The following is a 13,820-nucleotide window of genomic DNA, read 5'->3' as shown; positions in this document are numbered from 1 at the left end:
AGAGCTCTGCTCAAGTCACGGAGGGGAGGGGCTGTGTTGCTGCTTGGCTTTGTTAAATCTGGTTTTATGCACTTAGAGAGCACTGAAGATGGTGCAGCTCCTGCAGAGATGCTGTGTAGCTCTTGGGGAATGGACACCCTGGAGGCTCTGAGAGCCACGGGGGGCTGTGGGACCCTGCAGAGCTCCCCACAGTCACAGGGGCTCCCTGCCCTGCTGGGGCGATGCCTGTGGGCAGCAGCACTGAGGCTTTTCCCCGTGTCAGGGCAGGTCCTGCTGGTACTGCAGCCACTGTTGGATCTAAAAATGTTTCTCAAGAGCATAAATGTGATACCAATTACAGTTTATTGAAACTACTTGGAAACTCACTTTATGGCCAAGTCCTTTCTCTTTTTTGGGCAGTAAGGAAATAACATGAATTATGATGTTGTGTGTTTGGGTTCTGCAGGGTGAGCAGGGATCTCTTGCCTGGGGCTGTGGGAGTGCTGAGATCCTGTGGTGACACAATCCCTGACTCCCTGGCATTCCACAGCCATTGCAGAACTGCAGCCATGGCCTCACACACGAGCTGGGGCTGGAGCAGCAGATGGTCCAGCACCAGCATTTGGGGTGAAAAAAGACTTCTGTGGTTTTTCGTCATTCATTGATGTTCTGACTCTGGCAGGCTGTCTGCACACAGAATACCTAGATAATTTAAATAAGCTAAATACAGAGAATGCAGAAAATGAGTAGAGTTGTTACTTAGCCAAGCTTGGCTAAGCCAACTTAGCCAAGTTTGAAACTCAGTATTTAACCCTTCCCTGTTTTACTGGGAAGGGGGGTGATGGCAGCAGGATTAGCTACCTCTGGAATAGGGGAGCATGGGAGTTTCAAGAGCAAAACCCATTAACGTCAGAATTTCACAGAGCAATACACTTTTTTCCTTTTTTCTCTCTCTGTGATATTTGTGTGCCAAGTAACAGATTTTCCTCTCTTGGTCCGCTGCTGTTTGGCTCTGGCTCTGCCGTGCTTGGTGGGGCCATCCTGGATCAGCCTGGCCAGGGGGCTGTGGAACCCTCAGCAGGTGATGCCAACTGGTTTGCAGCTGGTGTGGCCTGGCACTGCTTATCCCTGTGCCCAGCCCTCTCCCCTGCTCCCTTGGAAAGCTGGAAGCAAAGCTCAGCCAGAGACTCAGTCACAGACCCGATGGTGCGAGGGACACAGGGCCGCTGGTGCTGTGCTGCCAGACATTAATGAATTCTGTGGGTGCTCCCTTTGGGATGTGCTGTCCCAGGTGATCCTTTACAAGCACAAACACTCAGGTGGGTCCTCCTGGCCTCGCTTCATAGCAAATCCCAGGAAGGGGCAGCAGCCCACCCCTCTGCCCAGCCAGCATCCCCACACCCTGGGCAGCCTCATTTCCATGGAAGCTGCAAACCCCTTGGACCCTCTGGGTGTCCTGATGATCAAACCGGGAGATGGTATCTATACAGCGCTTGAAGAGGAACATTTATGGATGCAAAGGTTTATTATACTTAGTGAATAAAGCTGATAACGAAAAATCAGTATTTTCCATGAGGGAGAACTTTGCACAAACTTCAATGAAAACTTTTTTTTTTTTCTTTTCTTTTTTTTTCTCACAAAAACCAGACACTTCACAAAATTAATTTTGTCAAAATATAAGTTAAGCATAAAACTGGTGCCTTGCCCCCTTTGCGAGTGCTGCCACTGCTCTCTCTGGTACCCACGCTGTCTGTTACGGAATGGAAAGCACAGCTTATGTCAACAGGAATGAGAGATGGTTTGGTTTGGTTTTTTTGTCTTCCTTTAAACACCTAAATTTAGATCCCGCTCTGGTGACTGATGGCACCAACCTCTCGCACAGGGCCTGGGGCGAGGGGCAGCGCTGGGGCCAGCAGCACCCAGGACAGTGGAGGAGAAAGCCCTTTTTGTTATACAGTGTTTATTAAGTAGATTCAGTCTTATATATGATATACAGATTCAAAAGAAAAAAAAAAAAGGATTCCACATACTTATGAAATCAGTGCATTTAGCAAGTAATACCATGGAGATAACAGCTCGATTAACAGCTCATTGGTCTTTGTTAAGTGAGGGGACAGGGAGTTGGCCTGTGCTAATCATTCCACAAACAGAACAGAATTAAGTTGCATCACATATATAATAGACACACATTCTAAGAATTAAAATATTAAGCCACATTTACTGGAAAAATCCACAGTATATAACACAAATAACTCTTATCAAGCTCGTTGAGGAGGAAGTGCTCATCTGCTTAAGAGCCACATGAAGTTGCATAGGTGCCTATCTGCAAAAATATCATTTCCAAAGGAATCAATTGATTAAGCAATAAAGTGTCACCTTAGAAGCTGGATTAAGTGCCATACGCTTTCTGTCTGAGCCCTCGGGGAAGCAGCAGCTTCCCAAAGAGCTTCTTCTGCCTCGCTGGGAGCCTCCCGTGGGACCGCGCTCCCACCTCCACCCCAAGCCAGCAGTGGCTTGGGTGAGCTCACCCCTTCCCTAAAGTATTCCCAATTCTGCTCAGGAGTGTTTCCCCCTGCTCCCCTACATCAGCTGGACCCTACGGGCAGCACTGTGTGCTGAGGAGGAGGATGAGGAGGCAGCAGCACTGCCCAGATCTGGTGCTTCAGAGCCCCGGATCAGCTCCCGATTGGAATTGCAGCGAATCCATAAAACTACTGGGGGGAAATAAAATACAGCAGCTTGTGCAAAACCCAAAATTGCTTAAAGGGCGTGTGGGTTGGGTGGGGTGTCCCTGGGGCGGGCGCGTGGCGTGGGTGGGTGAGGCTGTGGCTGGGTTAAGCAGATGAACTGGGTGAGGGGCAGCTTCCTCTTCAACAGCAGGTCTGGCAGAACACACGGGGTCGGGAGTTCTGTACATGTAAACAGTACACTTTCACTGAGTCCAAAATTAGGAGCAAAAATACAAAGGTTCACATTGGTCTTAGGTAGATACAGGCGAAGAACTGAGCTGTGCAGCTCCGAAACAACCAAACAAAAGTTTCTAAAGCACCACTAAATTATATAAAAATCAGACCATGGACGGATTGTAGTTGGTGTCTGGTGAAATACTATGCTACCTTGTAAAAAGTTTTACAAAAAATTACAAATCAAAAGTATATTAACCCTCTGAGTTCAAAGCAGCATTTTTTTTTTTTTTTCATGAACTGGTACTAAATCCGATGGCCGCTCCGGCAGGGAAGTGGCCCTTGGGATCGGGGAGGTACAAGTTACATCTGCTCACAACCCCGGGAACGCTCTCCCATGGAGAAACAGCGTCATGGGAACCGCACATCCAGGGCAGGGTGGGTGTGTTGAAATAAAATAAAATTTAAAAAAAAAAATCTCTTTTTTTCGACCAGTGATCAGCTTTTCTTAACCAAACCCAAGACCATCCAGACCATTTGCTAACCCAGCATTCTCCTTCCACCTCTCAGATATCTGGAAAGCCGGTGTATTCTGCTCCTGCTTGTTCCTTCTTGATGAGAACCTGGACTAGCAATTCCTGACCCCGTCCTGCCCAGTGAGAGCGCAGGAATGTGGCTGTGAACAGTCCTGGAGCACAGGGAGAGCCACGGTGGAGCACGGAGCAGCTGCAGAGCATGGAGATGTCTGTGGAGCTCATGCCAAAGGAACCAGAACGCTGTGGCTCACCAAAAAAAAAAATTTAAAAAAAAAAAAAGAAGAGAAAAAAAAAAGAAGGGGAAAGAAAAATAAAAAGATCCCTGACAGAAATTCGGAGTCAATCCCGTTTGCTTTAAAACTTGTCTCAGATGTGGCTGTCACCAGGGCTTTGGGAATCTGAGTCTGTACCATTCAGCTGCAGGTATGAATCAGGTGCTGGGACAGGGTGGTGTTGGGCACCCTCCTCACGACGCGGCCTCGGTGTCCTCTACAGCAGTTTGACCACGAGTGAGAGCTCCTGAACTTCCACATGTGCCGAGACAGGTTCAGAGGTGATCAGGAATGACTTGGATAAATAAAACTTAACCCAACTGTGGCTGTTGGTGGTCTGTCCATGTGCCCCCGGGTTACCTCTGTTTCAGTACAAACTGATGGCAAACTTATGGCTAAAGGTTCCTCTGCCTCTGCCGAGGAGGGAGGCACCGGCGTGGCTGGGGGACCACGGAGAGGGAGAATCCCGGGACAGCGATTGTCTCTGCCTCTCCTGCCTGAACGGTAAGACTTTCACAAATGGCTGCAGTTACAGATTTTGTCAAAGGTTTGTTACTTCATGGTATTCACACAAAAATAAATATTTACATAAATTCCAAGTATGGGAGGATGCAGTGGACAAACCAAGCAGGCTTCTGAAGTGCTGGGGAAAGCGTTGAGTCTGAGCCCTGGCTGGGGGCTGGCGTGCCCGGGGCACCCTCGCCACGCTCGGCAGGAGGGGATGGGGGTGGCCACGATGCTCCAGGCTCCAGCATCGGGTCAGGTCTAAGAGCCACCATCACCTCGTCTCTGCACTGATCCCTCAGCTGCACCCTGCGGCGAGGGGCTGGGTCCCTTTTCTCCAAATGCTACGGAAAGTTTAAGGTTTGGGGAAAACAGTCAATGCAATGTTGATCCCTTCTGCTGTGGGGCCAGGCACACCTGGCCTCAGGAGCCAGCAGCTTTTTCTGTTCTGAGACTAAGAGCAGGGTAAAGTTTTGTTTTTCTTCCAGTGTGTGGATCATCATAGGGTACAGAGGGTACAGGGGAACTGCCTGGGCCCACTCCTGGCCGGACCAGCGGCTGCTCAAGCCTGTGCCACCAGCATTGACCCCTGGAGCTGCAGCCCCCGGCCGCTGGCTCCAAGTGGCCAAAAAATAAGATAAAAACTGACTCCAAACCAAGAAAGTTCCTACCTACAAAACAGCTTTACACTTATCAGATTTCTATCTCATGGTGTGGACTTCAGCCAGGTTGGGGGGGCTGCGGGGGACAGGGAGCAGCGGGACCCTCGCTGGTCTCTGCACAGCTCCAGAGCACGTTGCAAGGCTGGGCTGGGCTCAGCACCCCTGGCCGGAGCGAGGTCCCTGGGTTAGCAGCACTGGCAGTAGGTATTGCACTGAGCAAAACGAAGTGCATCGTCGTGGGGGGGTGGAAACAGGGCAGAATGGTCATTGGACTACGGTTCTTCCACACTTTGGGAACCGTGGGCTTGTTCCAGGACTGTGAGCAGGGAGGGGGAAGGATCCTGGGCCCCGGAGAGGACTTTGTCAGTTCTGCTGCTCAATGCTGCCCAGAAGCGGGCGGTCACCACTCCAGCTGAGCTCTGGGCTGAGCCCTGGGGCTGCCCAGCCTCACACCCGCGGCACCGGGCGGTTCGGCCCCGCGCTCCCCGGCGCTGGCTGCAGACGGAGCGGAGCACGGCCGGGCGCAGCGGGACCCAGCCGGAGGTTCCAGCCTCCTCGGCACGATCCCCATGTCTGCAGCACCCGCTGACCCCCAGCACCGGCGCTGCCAGTCCTGGAAGAAGCCCACAATGGAGTGTGAGGTAGAGTACGGATGGTGACCGCAAGACAGTGTTTCTCAGGTATCTCCTTCCTTTCTTCCTTCCTTCTCTTATCTGCAATGAGTTTAGTGAGTGTGAGATGTCCTTCCAGCCGGAGGTCTGCTGAGCTTGCCGAGTCTCTGCGGGAGGTTCAGACCCCACTGCTGCTACGGGACCTCTTAGAACAAAGGCCTAAGCAGGACGCTTGCGCTGCTGTTCAGCTCCCACCTACGCTCACTGGAGGCTGAGCAGCCTCGATGTCAAGGGCTGGATGGCAAACTTGCTCCCTGTGGGACAAGGGTTCACCAGAGAAACAGGCAGAGCTGCCTGGAAATTAGTAGTGTAGTGATATGGAATGTGTTATTTCACAGGAATAAATTCCTTCTGATCAGACAGACAAAAAACTGGCAATCTGTACAAACTCAAAAGAATCCATTTTCAGAAAAATAAATTACTAAGGGGAGAGGAGGGTCCATTTCTCAATAAATATGTGATTCAGCTCACCTAAGACTTGGAAATTATCCAGGGATGGGAATCTAACATTTGGGTCCACAAAGGTTATTCTAAATACATCTGCAGCCCCAAACCTCCCCAGGCTCCCTTCTGCCCTTCAAAGTCCCACATCCTTCCAAGCTGCAGGGTTGGCTTCTGGTCGGCCGGAGGCACGGCTGTTGGTACGGTTCCAAAATGTGTCCTTGTGCCTGAAGTCCCAGGTGCTTGGAGTGTAAAAGAAAACAGGTCTTTAGGATCCCACCTTCTAAAACTACGTGTGCCCACCACGCGGCGGGAGGACGATGCTGGTCCTGAGCAGGACACCGCCGGGAGCCTCTCTCTAGCAGGTACAAATTGTCTCGTCGACCGAGGAGCGATGAGGACACGGGGAGTCAGTTCTGCTGTAAAATGAGGTTTTCCAGTTCGTCTGCAGAGCGGAGCAGGAACGCTGCCGACTCCCGGTAGCCGGCGATGAGCTGCCGCACGGCGCTGATCTCCGTGGGGCTGAGCTGCGCCGCCTGCATGCCCCGGCTGGTGCTGTTGGACGCGGCTGTGCTGGAGGCCCCACCCTTCATGCTGAGATCCGTCGGACCTGCCAAAGAAAAGGGAAAGGGAGGCTCAGGCACAGCAACACTCCCCATGCTCATCCTGCTGTGATTCCAGACCTCTGTGGCACCTGGAAGGTTCCCACAGTGCCTGGATAACGTGAGGAGCTCCTGATCCCTCTCAGACACCAGAGCAGCCACTCACTGCCTCTGCAACAGGAACACAGGTCCAGAGGAGCCCACAGAGATAATAAAAACGTTGGAGCATCTCTGCTAGAGGGACAGGCTGAGGGAATTGGGGTTGTTCAGCCTCTACAGAGACCTCAGAGCTCCTTTCAGTACCTAAAGGGGCTCCAAGAGAGCTGGGGAGAGACTTTGGACCAGGGCATGGAATGACAGAACAAGGGGCAATGGTTTCACCCTCACAGAGGGAAGGCTTAGATGGGATACTGGGAAGAAATTATTCTCTGTGAGATTGGTGAGTTTCTGGCACAGGTTGCCCAGAGAAGCTATGGTTGCCCCATCCCTGGAAATGTTCAAGGCCAGGTTGGACAGGGCTTGGAGCAATCTGCTCTAGTGGAAAGTGTCCCTGCCTGTGGCAGGGGGTTGGAGTGAAGTCAGCTTCAAGGCTTCTTCCAAACCAAACAATTCTGCAATTCTATAAAAAGGCCTCAGAGCCAATATGACAAAAATCCCGTCCTGCAGCCTGGCTCACAGCTCTGTGAAGAGAGGGTCTGCTGGGAGGTAAGCCAGCTCATGTTGGCACCTGCACCATCAAAATCACCTTCAAGGTTCTGGTTTTCCCTCTGCATATGGGCAGTAATATCCCACATGGGTTGTGCTTCCCTGGTTTATCTTGATGAGTGACCCAGAAAGAAAGGCAGGAGAAAAAGTGGACTTAGCTTCATGTTGGACTAAGAGAAGCAAAACAAAGAGCAAGAAACACACAACCAATTGGAAATGAGGAAAGAAGTGCCAAGAGATGTACTAGAGATGTGATAGTAGTCAGAAAGAGGAGGCTGCTGAGGCTGCAGCCTGGAGGGAAGGAGACACTGAACTGATCCCTGGGCTGAAGTGCTGCAGGCTGATGGAGCAGTTGGTGATGCTGGAGAAAGGCTTTGGGATGGCTGAGCCCCTGCTGGGTGGCCTGACAGCCATGGGACACCAGGGACACGGAGCAAGGACTGGGTGTTGTGGCTGTTTGCAAACCAGGATGGGAGAATTGAGCTGCCCTGAGTGCAGCTGGGTGGCACTGGTGATGGTGGCAGGGAGGGAAGCTCATTGCCCCAGGCAGAATGGAAAGCATTCAAGGAAAGCAATGCTGGAGCTGCGGGAGGAGCAGCACCAGCAGAAGTGTTCCATGCCAAGAGAGCCAGAGCTTCAAAGTGGGGGAGGAGGAGGAGAAGGAGGAGGAGGAGGAGGAGAAGGAGGAGGCTCTCATGCGAAAGCAATTTCACTGGGCAGAAAAGGCAGCAGTAAACTGAGCCCGAGCTTGTTTCCCAGCTCACCAAGGGGGAAGGAGCTGGGAGCAGGGATGTGGGCTTGAGCAACAATTGCCTGAGGTGGGGGATGGAGGGTGAAGACACTTCTGGGCAGCAAAGCCCTGCGGGGCCTCTGCTCAGAGGGAGGAGAAGATGCAGCTCCTTGCAGAGCGCTCCTCCCTCTCAAGGACTGGGCAAGAGCTTGGGAAAAAGACAACTGCAAATCAGAGGTTTAAAAATCCCCTAGAAAGAAAGAAGGCGAGGTGCTGCTGGGTGCTGCACCCAGGGGCTGTGTGCTCCTCCTGGGGCTGCTCAGGGACCGTCCTGCACGTTCACTGTCTCACATGGAGGAGCCCAAGGAGGGTGCCTGGCAGTGGGGACCGGGTGGCTGTGCTGCTCTGGGGAGGAACCATTGCTGTGAGGATTAGGTCTCAGCAGCTGGAGGCCGGGACAGGATCTTTATTCAGGGTTAAGAAGCATTAGGAAGGGATGATAAGAGTTAATCCCAGACAGGCATCTCTCAGGCCTCCGGAAATCACATCCTTCCAAATCCTGGCTCCCGTCGGGGTGGGCTGGGGCTGGAGACCAGAGTGCACCAGGACAGGCAATGGCAACCCAGGGATTGCAGGAGGACTGGGCAAGGACTGGCAAGGGATCCAGCCCCTCCTGCCAGCACTGCTGCAGGACAGAGCCAGAGGGAGCACTTGGCCTCATCCCACACCTCCTGCTCCAGGTGTGGGCGAGTCACCAGGTACCTCAGAGCCTTCCTGTGTACCCTGCTCCAGGATACTCTGCTCTGTTCACTTGTTCCTAATCTCAAGCTCTGCCTACTCTCCCCTTCCACCTTACTGCCCTGCAGCATCAGCCCTGTTTTCTCAGCTGCCACCAGGCAGTCCCAGACCCTCAGAGCCCTCCTGAGCTGTGGCTGTGCCCCCCACCCTGTCCCCATCCCTGAGAGCAGAACTGCTCATACCAGCAGGAGATCAGGGCAGCGATATGCGCCCGCCCCTGTTAATAATTAACAGAGAATCTGGTATGAATTCTCCTTTTTTTTTTTAAGTGACACTCCTTCCCTCCACCAGTGTGACCCAAACCGTCCTTCCAAGTGCAGTTCAACAATTAACCACCTGCTGATGACGTGAGCAGAGCCACCAGACAGAAGGGACAAGAGGAGATTTTGGAGCAGCTCTGTGCAGCGGTGGGAGAGGTGCTGCCAGGACTGGGAGCTCTGTGGGAGCAGCCCCTGCTCCTCCTCCAGTAACCAGCTCAACCCCACACTGGGGATGCCAGGAGCCCCTGGTGCACTGGGGTGATGCCAGGGTGGGCTCCCCGTGCCCCTGGCACAGCCACTCACCATTACTGTGGTTGCCCGTCTGGAGGGATGCGGGGGGCTGCAGGCTGCCCCCCAGGGACCCGTAGCCACGGTAGCTGTAGTTCAGGCTTCCATTGATGTAGACTGGGTCTTGGGAGTAAGATGAAGCTGGCAGTGAGTAGGAGGAGTGGGTGATGGCTGTGGAGTCTCTGGAGTGCTGCTTGTCTAGGGCGATCGGTTCGTCCTGCACAGGGGAAACACAGACCTGCTCCAGTGAGGAGCCTGGCTGTCCTCTGTGGCCAGCAGGATGGACAGTGCAGGGATGCCTGGTGTCCTGCAGCTGCAGTGTGCCCAGTCCAAACCAGCATTCCCATCCCCACTGGCCTCAGGACACACCACAGGGCTCTGCTCTGCAGCTCCTCAGACTTTCAGAAAGACTTCTGACCCCACCATGGGACACTGCCAGCTCTGTTTCCCGCCCACCCCCAGCTGCCAGCACTGTACCTGTGAGGTCTGGTAGATCTCCAGCCGCATCCTCTTGGCTGCTTTCCGCGTTTCGCTCTCACAGGCGGCGGCCAGGATGTTCTCTGCCATGGCTGAGGTCAGGTGGGGCGGCGTGGGCCTGGTCTGCAGGGACACAAGCAGAGGGGCTGCTCAGGGATGTGCTGCTCTGGGCACTGGGACTGAGGGCAGGGCACTGGGGTGGCCACTCACCATCTCCATCCCGTTCTTCTTCATGCGGCGGCAGGACTTGAGGTAGGTGCGGATGCGCTTGCGCGCCCGCTCCTGGAACTCGGGGAACTGCCGGCTGCAGGACTCGATGATGGCCTGGATCTTCTCCTTGGGCTGCTTGGAGATGGGAACCATCCTGTCCAGGTTCTCGTCCACAAAAAGGCGCACGAACATCTGCAAATAGAGAAGAGACGAATGGTGGGAATGGTGGGAACCCTGAGACGGAAGGCAGGCGGGCTCACCCTCCCTGTGGAGCTCTCCTTACATTGAAGGCCTTTAGCCTCTCTGGGTCCATCCCCTCCGAGTCATTGATCTTATCATTGTCTTCATGGTCATCATGGTCATCGTCATCTTCATCAGCTGTGGGGGCCCTGCCGACAGTCAGGTCCTCGGGGCAGCCGCTCACCTCTGTCTTGATGGAGTCATAGCTGCCAGAGCTGTACGGCGGGGACTGAGAGGAGACAGCGGTTACCACCAGCAGCTCTCACCCCATGCACCTGCCCTTTGTCCTTGTCTCACTATGTCTGATCCCTCCCCTGCAACCCAGGGAGATGAACCCATGGCCAGGTGTGTCACCTCTGCCTGCTTTGGGTAGGGGGGAGCATGGTGGCCTCAGCCAGCCTGTGATAACTTGGTGGCCCCATGACAGCTCTGGCTGGTGGGGCCATGCCTGATCCTGTGGCAAACATTGCCTGATCCAGCATGAATGGGCTCTTTGTCACATGGTGGCTGTGGCACAGCTGGTCAGGGGGAGGTGAGCCCACTGCAGTGCCCAGCCCTGGGGCAGATGGGCTGTGGGGCTGTCCCTGGCTCTCCCAGAGCATCCCAGGCCGTACCTCTGCTGTGGTCTTCACCCCGTACTTGACCCTGCTGCGCAACCCGTCGGCACTGCAGCTGTCAGACTGGTAGGAGGGGGTGATGTGGGCAGGGGTGAGCTTGTCACAGAGGTTGATGGGCTGGTCCTCAGCAGAGGCAGTGAAGTCCATGGGGGCTGCGGTGCCATTGCCGTTCATTTCGGGGAAGGCGCTGTCGCCCTGCGTGCTGCTGGAGGTGGAGGGGTTCAGGGTGGAGGAGCCATTCCCGCTGCAGCTCTCTGACGAGGAGTCATCTGCAAGGAACAATGTGTGTCACCCCCTTGGCACCCTACGTCCTGGGCTCACTTGGTGGCTGAATTGCCACTGGGAGTCAGGCTGGCACTGCTGCACTTTGGGCCCTGGGATGCAGCAGGTGCTGGTGTCCATTCCTGCAAGGTCATTGTCATTCCCTCATCTCTCAAAGCACACCAGGTGTTGCCATGCCCCATGCCCGAGCCACCCATCCCTCTGCAGGTGACAGTCCCAACGCCTCCGCCCTCGTCCATGGTGCCTAGGCTTGAATAAGAACTTTGGAATTTGGTCCTTTTCAGTTTCTGTTTGCATTGCAGGGAGGAGAAAGGGGCACTGCCTCTCCCTGCCAGGTCCCCTGCCATCCTCCTGGCCCAGTTTGGGGCTGGGTGCAATGGGAAGTGACAAGTTCCAGCACTGGTGGTTAAGGAACATGCAGCTCTGCAGAGTGCTGGGCCATGGGGATGACACACAAGGACAGGCTCACTTGGGTGGGAGAACCCTGAATCCATGCTGCCTGGAAGCAGCATTAGGAGCTCTGCTTACAGCTAGCACCACCCAGCAAGGCTCCTCCTTGGCATGCTGCTGCAGGGAGGGGACAGGGGCTGCATGATGTCCTTCCTGTCTCACTCAAAGCCTATGTGACCTACACCCTACACTCCTGTTCCCAGTTTCCACATGCCCTAGAGCCATCCCCACAGCACATGCAAGGCCTTTTCCCCACCACACCAACAGGTCAGGGCCCTGGCAATGGCAGTGCCACACACACCCAGTGCACAGATCTTGGCTGCATTCATTCACACCCCAGGCCCTGACACCATCCCCCTGCCTGTGCCTGCTCCCACCGTGGCGTCTCCCCAAGAAGAGCCCAGCAGTGGCAGAGAGCCCAGCACTGCCTGCACCCACCCTGCCTGCACCTGGCCAGGGAGCCCAGCCCTGGGGCCAGGCACGACATTTCAAACTGCTCAGCCTGTTCCCTTCCCTCCCCCTCGCCGCACTAAATCCTTTATTTCATTAGGTGCCTCTGCGAGAGGGAAAGGGCGAAGCACGTGGGAGCCGCTTCCTGCGCCAGCGTGCGCCGGGCGGTGAACAAAGAAGCTGTCGGCAGCGAGGAGCAGATGGCCGTCCCCAGTCCCCACGCCCGGCCCGGCCACCCTGGGACAATGGGCCGGGGCTCTGGGGCGGCCGCAGCCCCGGCCGATGGCTGCTGGCACATGGGCGCCAGGTCCAAAGGTGTGCGGGAGCAGGGCGGCGGGATGGTGCCCAGCTGCTGCCATCCACCCTCCTCCTCCTCCTCCCCCTGCCAGCACCTGCGGGAAACTTTCCTGCCAGGCTGGGCGAGTGCTGAGGTGACCCTGCGGTGGCCCAGGACTTTGTATCCCTTAAAATAAACACACTTGAGGACACTGGGGCATCCCGGCCGACTGTGGGGCCAGCCAGGGCTGCCGCCGCGTGTCCCCAGTCACCCTGGCAGCGCTCCCTGCCTGGCCTCGCGCCTGCGCCAAGGCGGCTCCTGGCCCCATGAGCCCCTAAATTAAAAGGGGCCCACTGGAGCTCCCCGCTCAGCAGAGCGCCCTCCCCCTCCTTTCCCTTGTGCTGATCCACTTATTCGTCTGAGCGATGACCAGAGCTGACCTAATCCCGGGGTGGTGTTTGTGTGCTGAGTGCTCCCGGCCGGTGGCAGGCGTCACCCGCCCCACCACGGGGCTGGGTCCTGGCAAAAGCCCTGGGTGCCAGCTCTCTGTGCCAGGGAGTGCGGGGCTCCAGAGGGGCTCAGCAGGAAGCACTTATCCAGGCCCACCCTCCAAGCCAGCTCTCCAAAACCAGCTTCATTCTCCTGTCAGAGTGTATGCAATGGTGGGGCTGCATCCCAGACCACGTCCACAGGTTCCTGCAGCATCTGGAGGGGCAGGATGTTGGGGACACTGCCACCTCTGCCCCCCACACCCCTCTTGGCCCAGGGCACTGGTCTGGTGCTGAGCCCCCCAAGGTTTTGGTGTCCCTTGGCACGGGTGCAGGAGCAGCGCTGGCTTGGCTGTGGCCCCAGCAGGAGCGGGCAGGTGGCTGGGGGCACAGAGGCCTCCCTGCCCAGGATGGCGGCTGTCCCTCCCCCAGCACTGCTCTCTGCGCCAGGGGAGATGGGGCTCCCAGAGGGAGGCTCCAGTCTCATCCAGCGATGCCTCTCGGAAGGATTAAGGAGAATTATTCCCAAGCACGGAGGCACGAGCTGTAGGCCAGGCCCCGCCATCGGCCCGGGCACAGCCACAGCAACAGCGCTGGGCCAATCGGCGCCGTGGCCAGGATGATGGTGGGGACCTCCTCCCTCAGCTCCCCTGGCATGGCTGCCTGCACCAACAGGACTGGGGGCCCACCATGGCACAAAATCCCTGCCAGGCAAGGGCACCAAGAGAGGCGTTTGCCTCTCTGGTCACCTGGGAGAACAATGTGCAGGTGCCCTGAGCATCCCCGAACCTGTCCTGGGCATCCCCAACCTCCTGTGGGCACCCCTGCAGGGATGAAAGCATCCTCAGCATGCTATGAGCAACCCCAGACATCCCCAGTCTGCCTTAACTACCCCCACTCCCCCTGGGCATCCCACTCTGCCCTTGCCCATCCACCTCCAGCCTCCTCACAGCCCCCAGGTCTGGCCCCCCATTCCTG

At 55.8% G+C, this 13,820-nt stretch overlaps 1 protein-coding gene across 4 annotated transcripts in view; it reads right to left on the bottom strand.

The window, feature by feature from the left end:
- Positions 1-1,486: 1,486 nt before the first annotated feature.
- The window catches only part of NOL4L (nucleolar protein 4 like), a 63,476-nt gene continuing 51,142 nt past the window's right edge, over positions 1,487-13,820 (bottom strand). For all 4 annotated transcript variants that reach the window (XM_063172355.1, XM_063172357.1, XM_063172358.1 and 1 more), the window contains 6 exons: positions 10,893-11,164; positions 10,322-10,507; positions 10,039-10,230; positions 9,829-9,951; positions 9,367-9,568; positions 1,487-6,578 (listed from right to left, as the gene is read on the bottom strand). In XM_063172355.1, the coding sequence (XP_063028425.1) occupies positions 6,379-6,578; positions 9,367-9,568; positions 9,829-9,951; positions 10,039-10,230; positions 10,322-10,507; positions 10,893-11,164 (1,175 nt within the window). In that variant the 3' untranslated portion in view covers positions 1,487-6,378. The remainder of the gene's footprint in view (positions 6,579-9,366; positions 9,569-9,828; positions 9,952-10,038; positions 10,231-10,321; positions 10,508-10,892; positions 11,165-13,820) is intronic.

Source organism: Melospiza melodia, chromosome 19 (genome assembly GCF_035770615.1).
Source record: "Melospiza melodia melodia isolate bMelMel2 chromosome 19, bMelMel2.pri, whole genome shotgun sequence".
NCBI lineage: Eukaryota > Metazoa > Chordata > Aves > Passeriformes > Passerellidae > Melospiza > Melospiza melodia.
The sequence above is the reverse complement of the archived record's forward strand: the minus strand, read 5'-3'. Positions and strand labels throughout refer to the sequence as shown.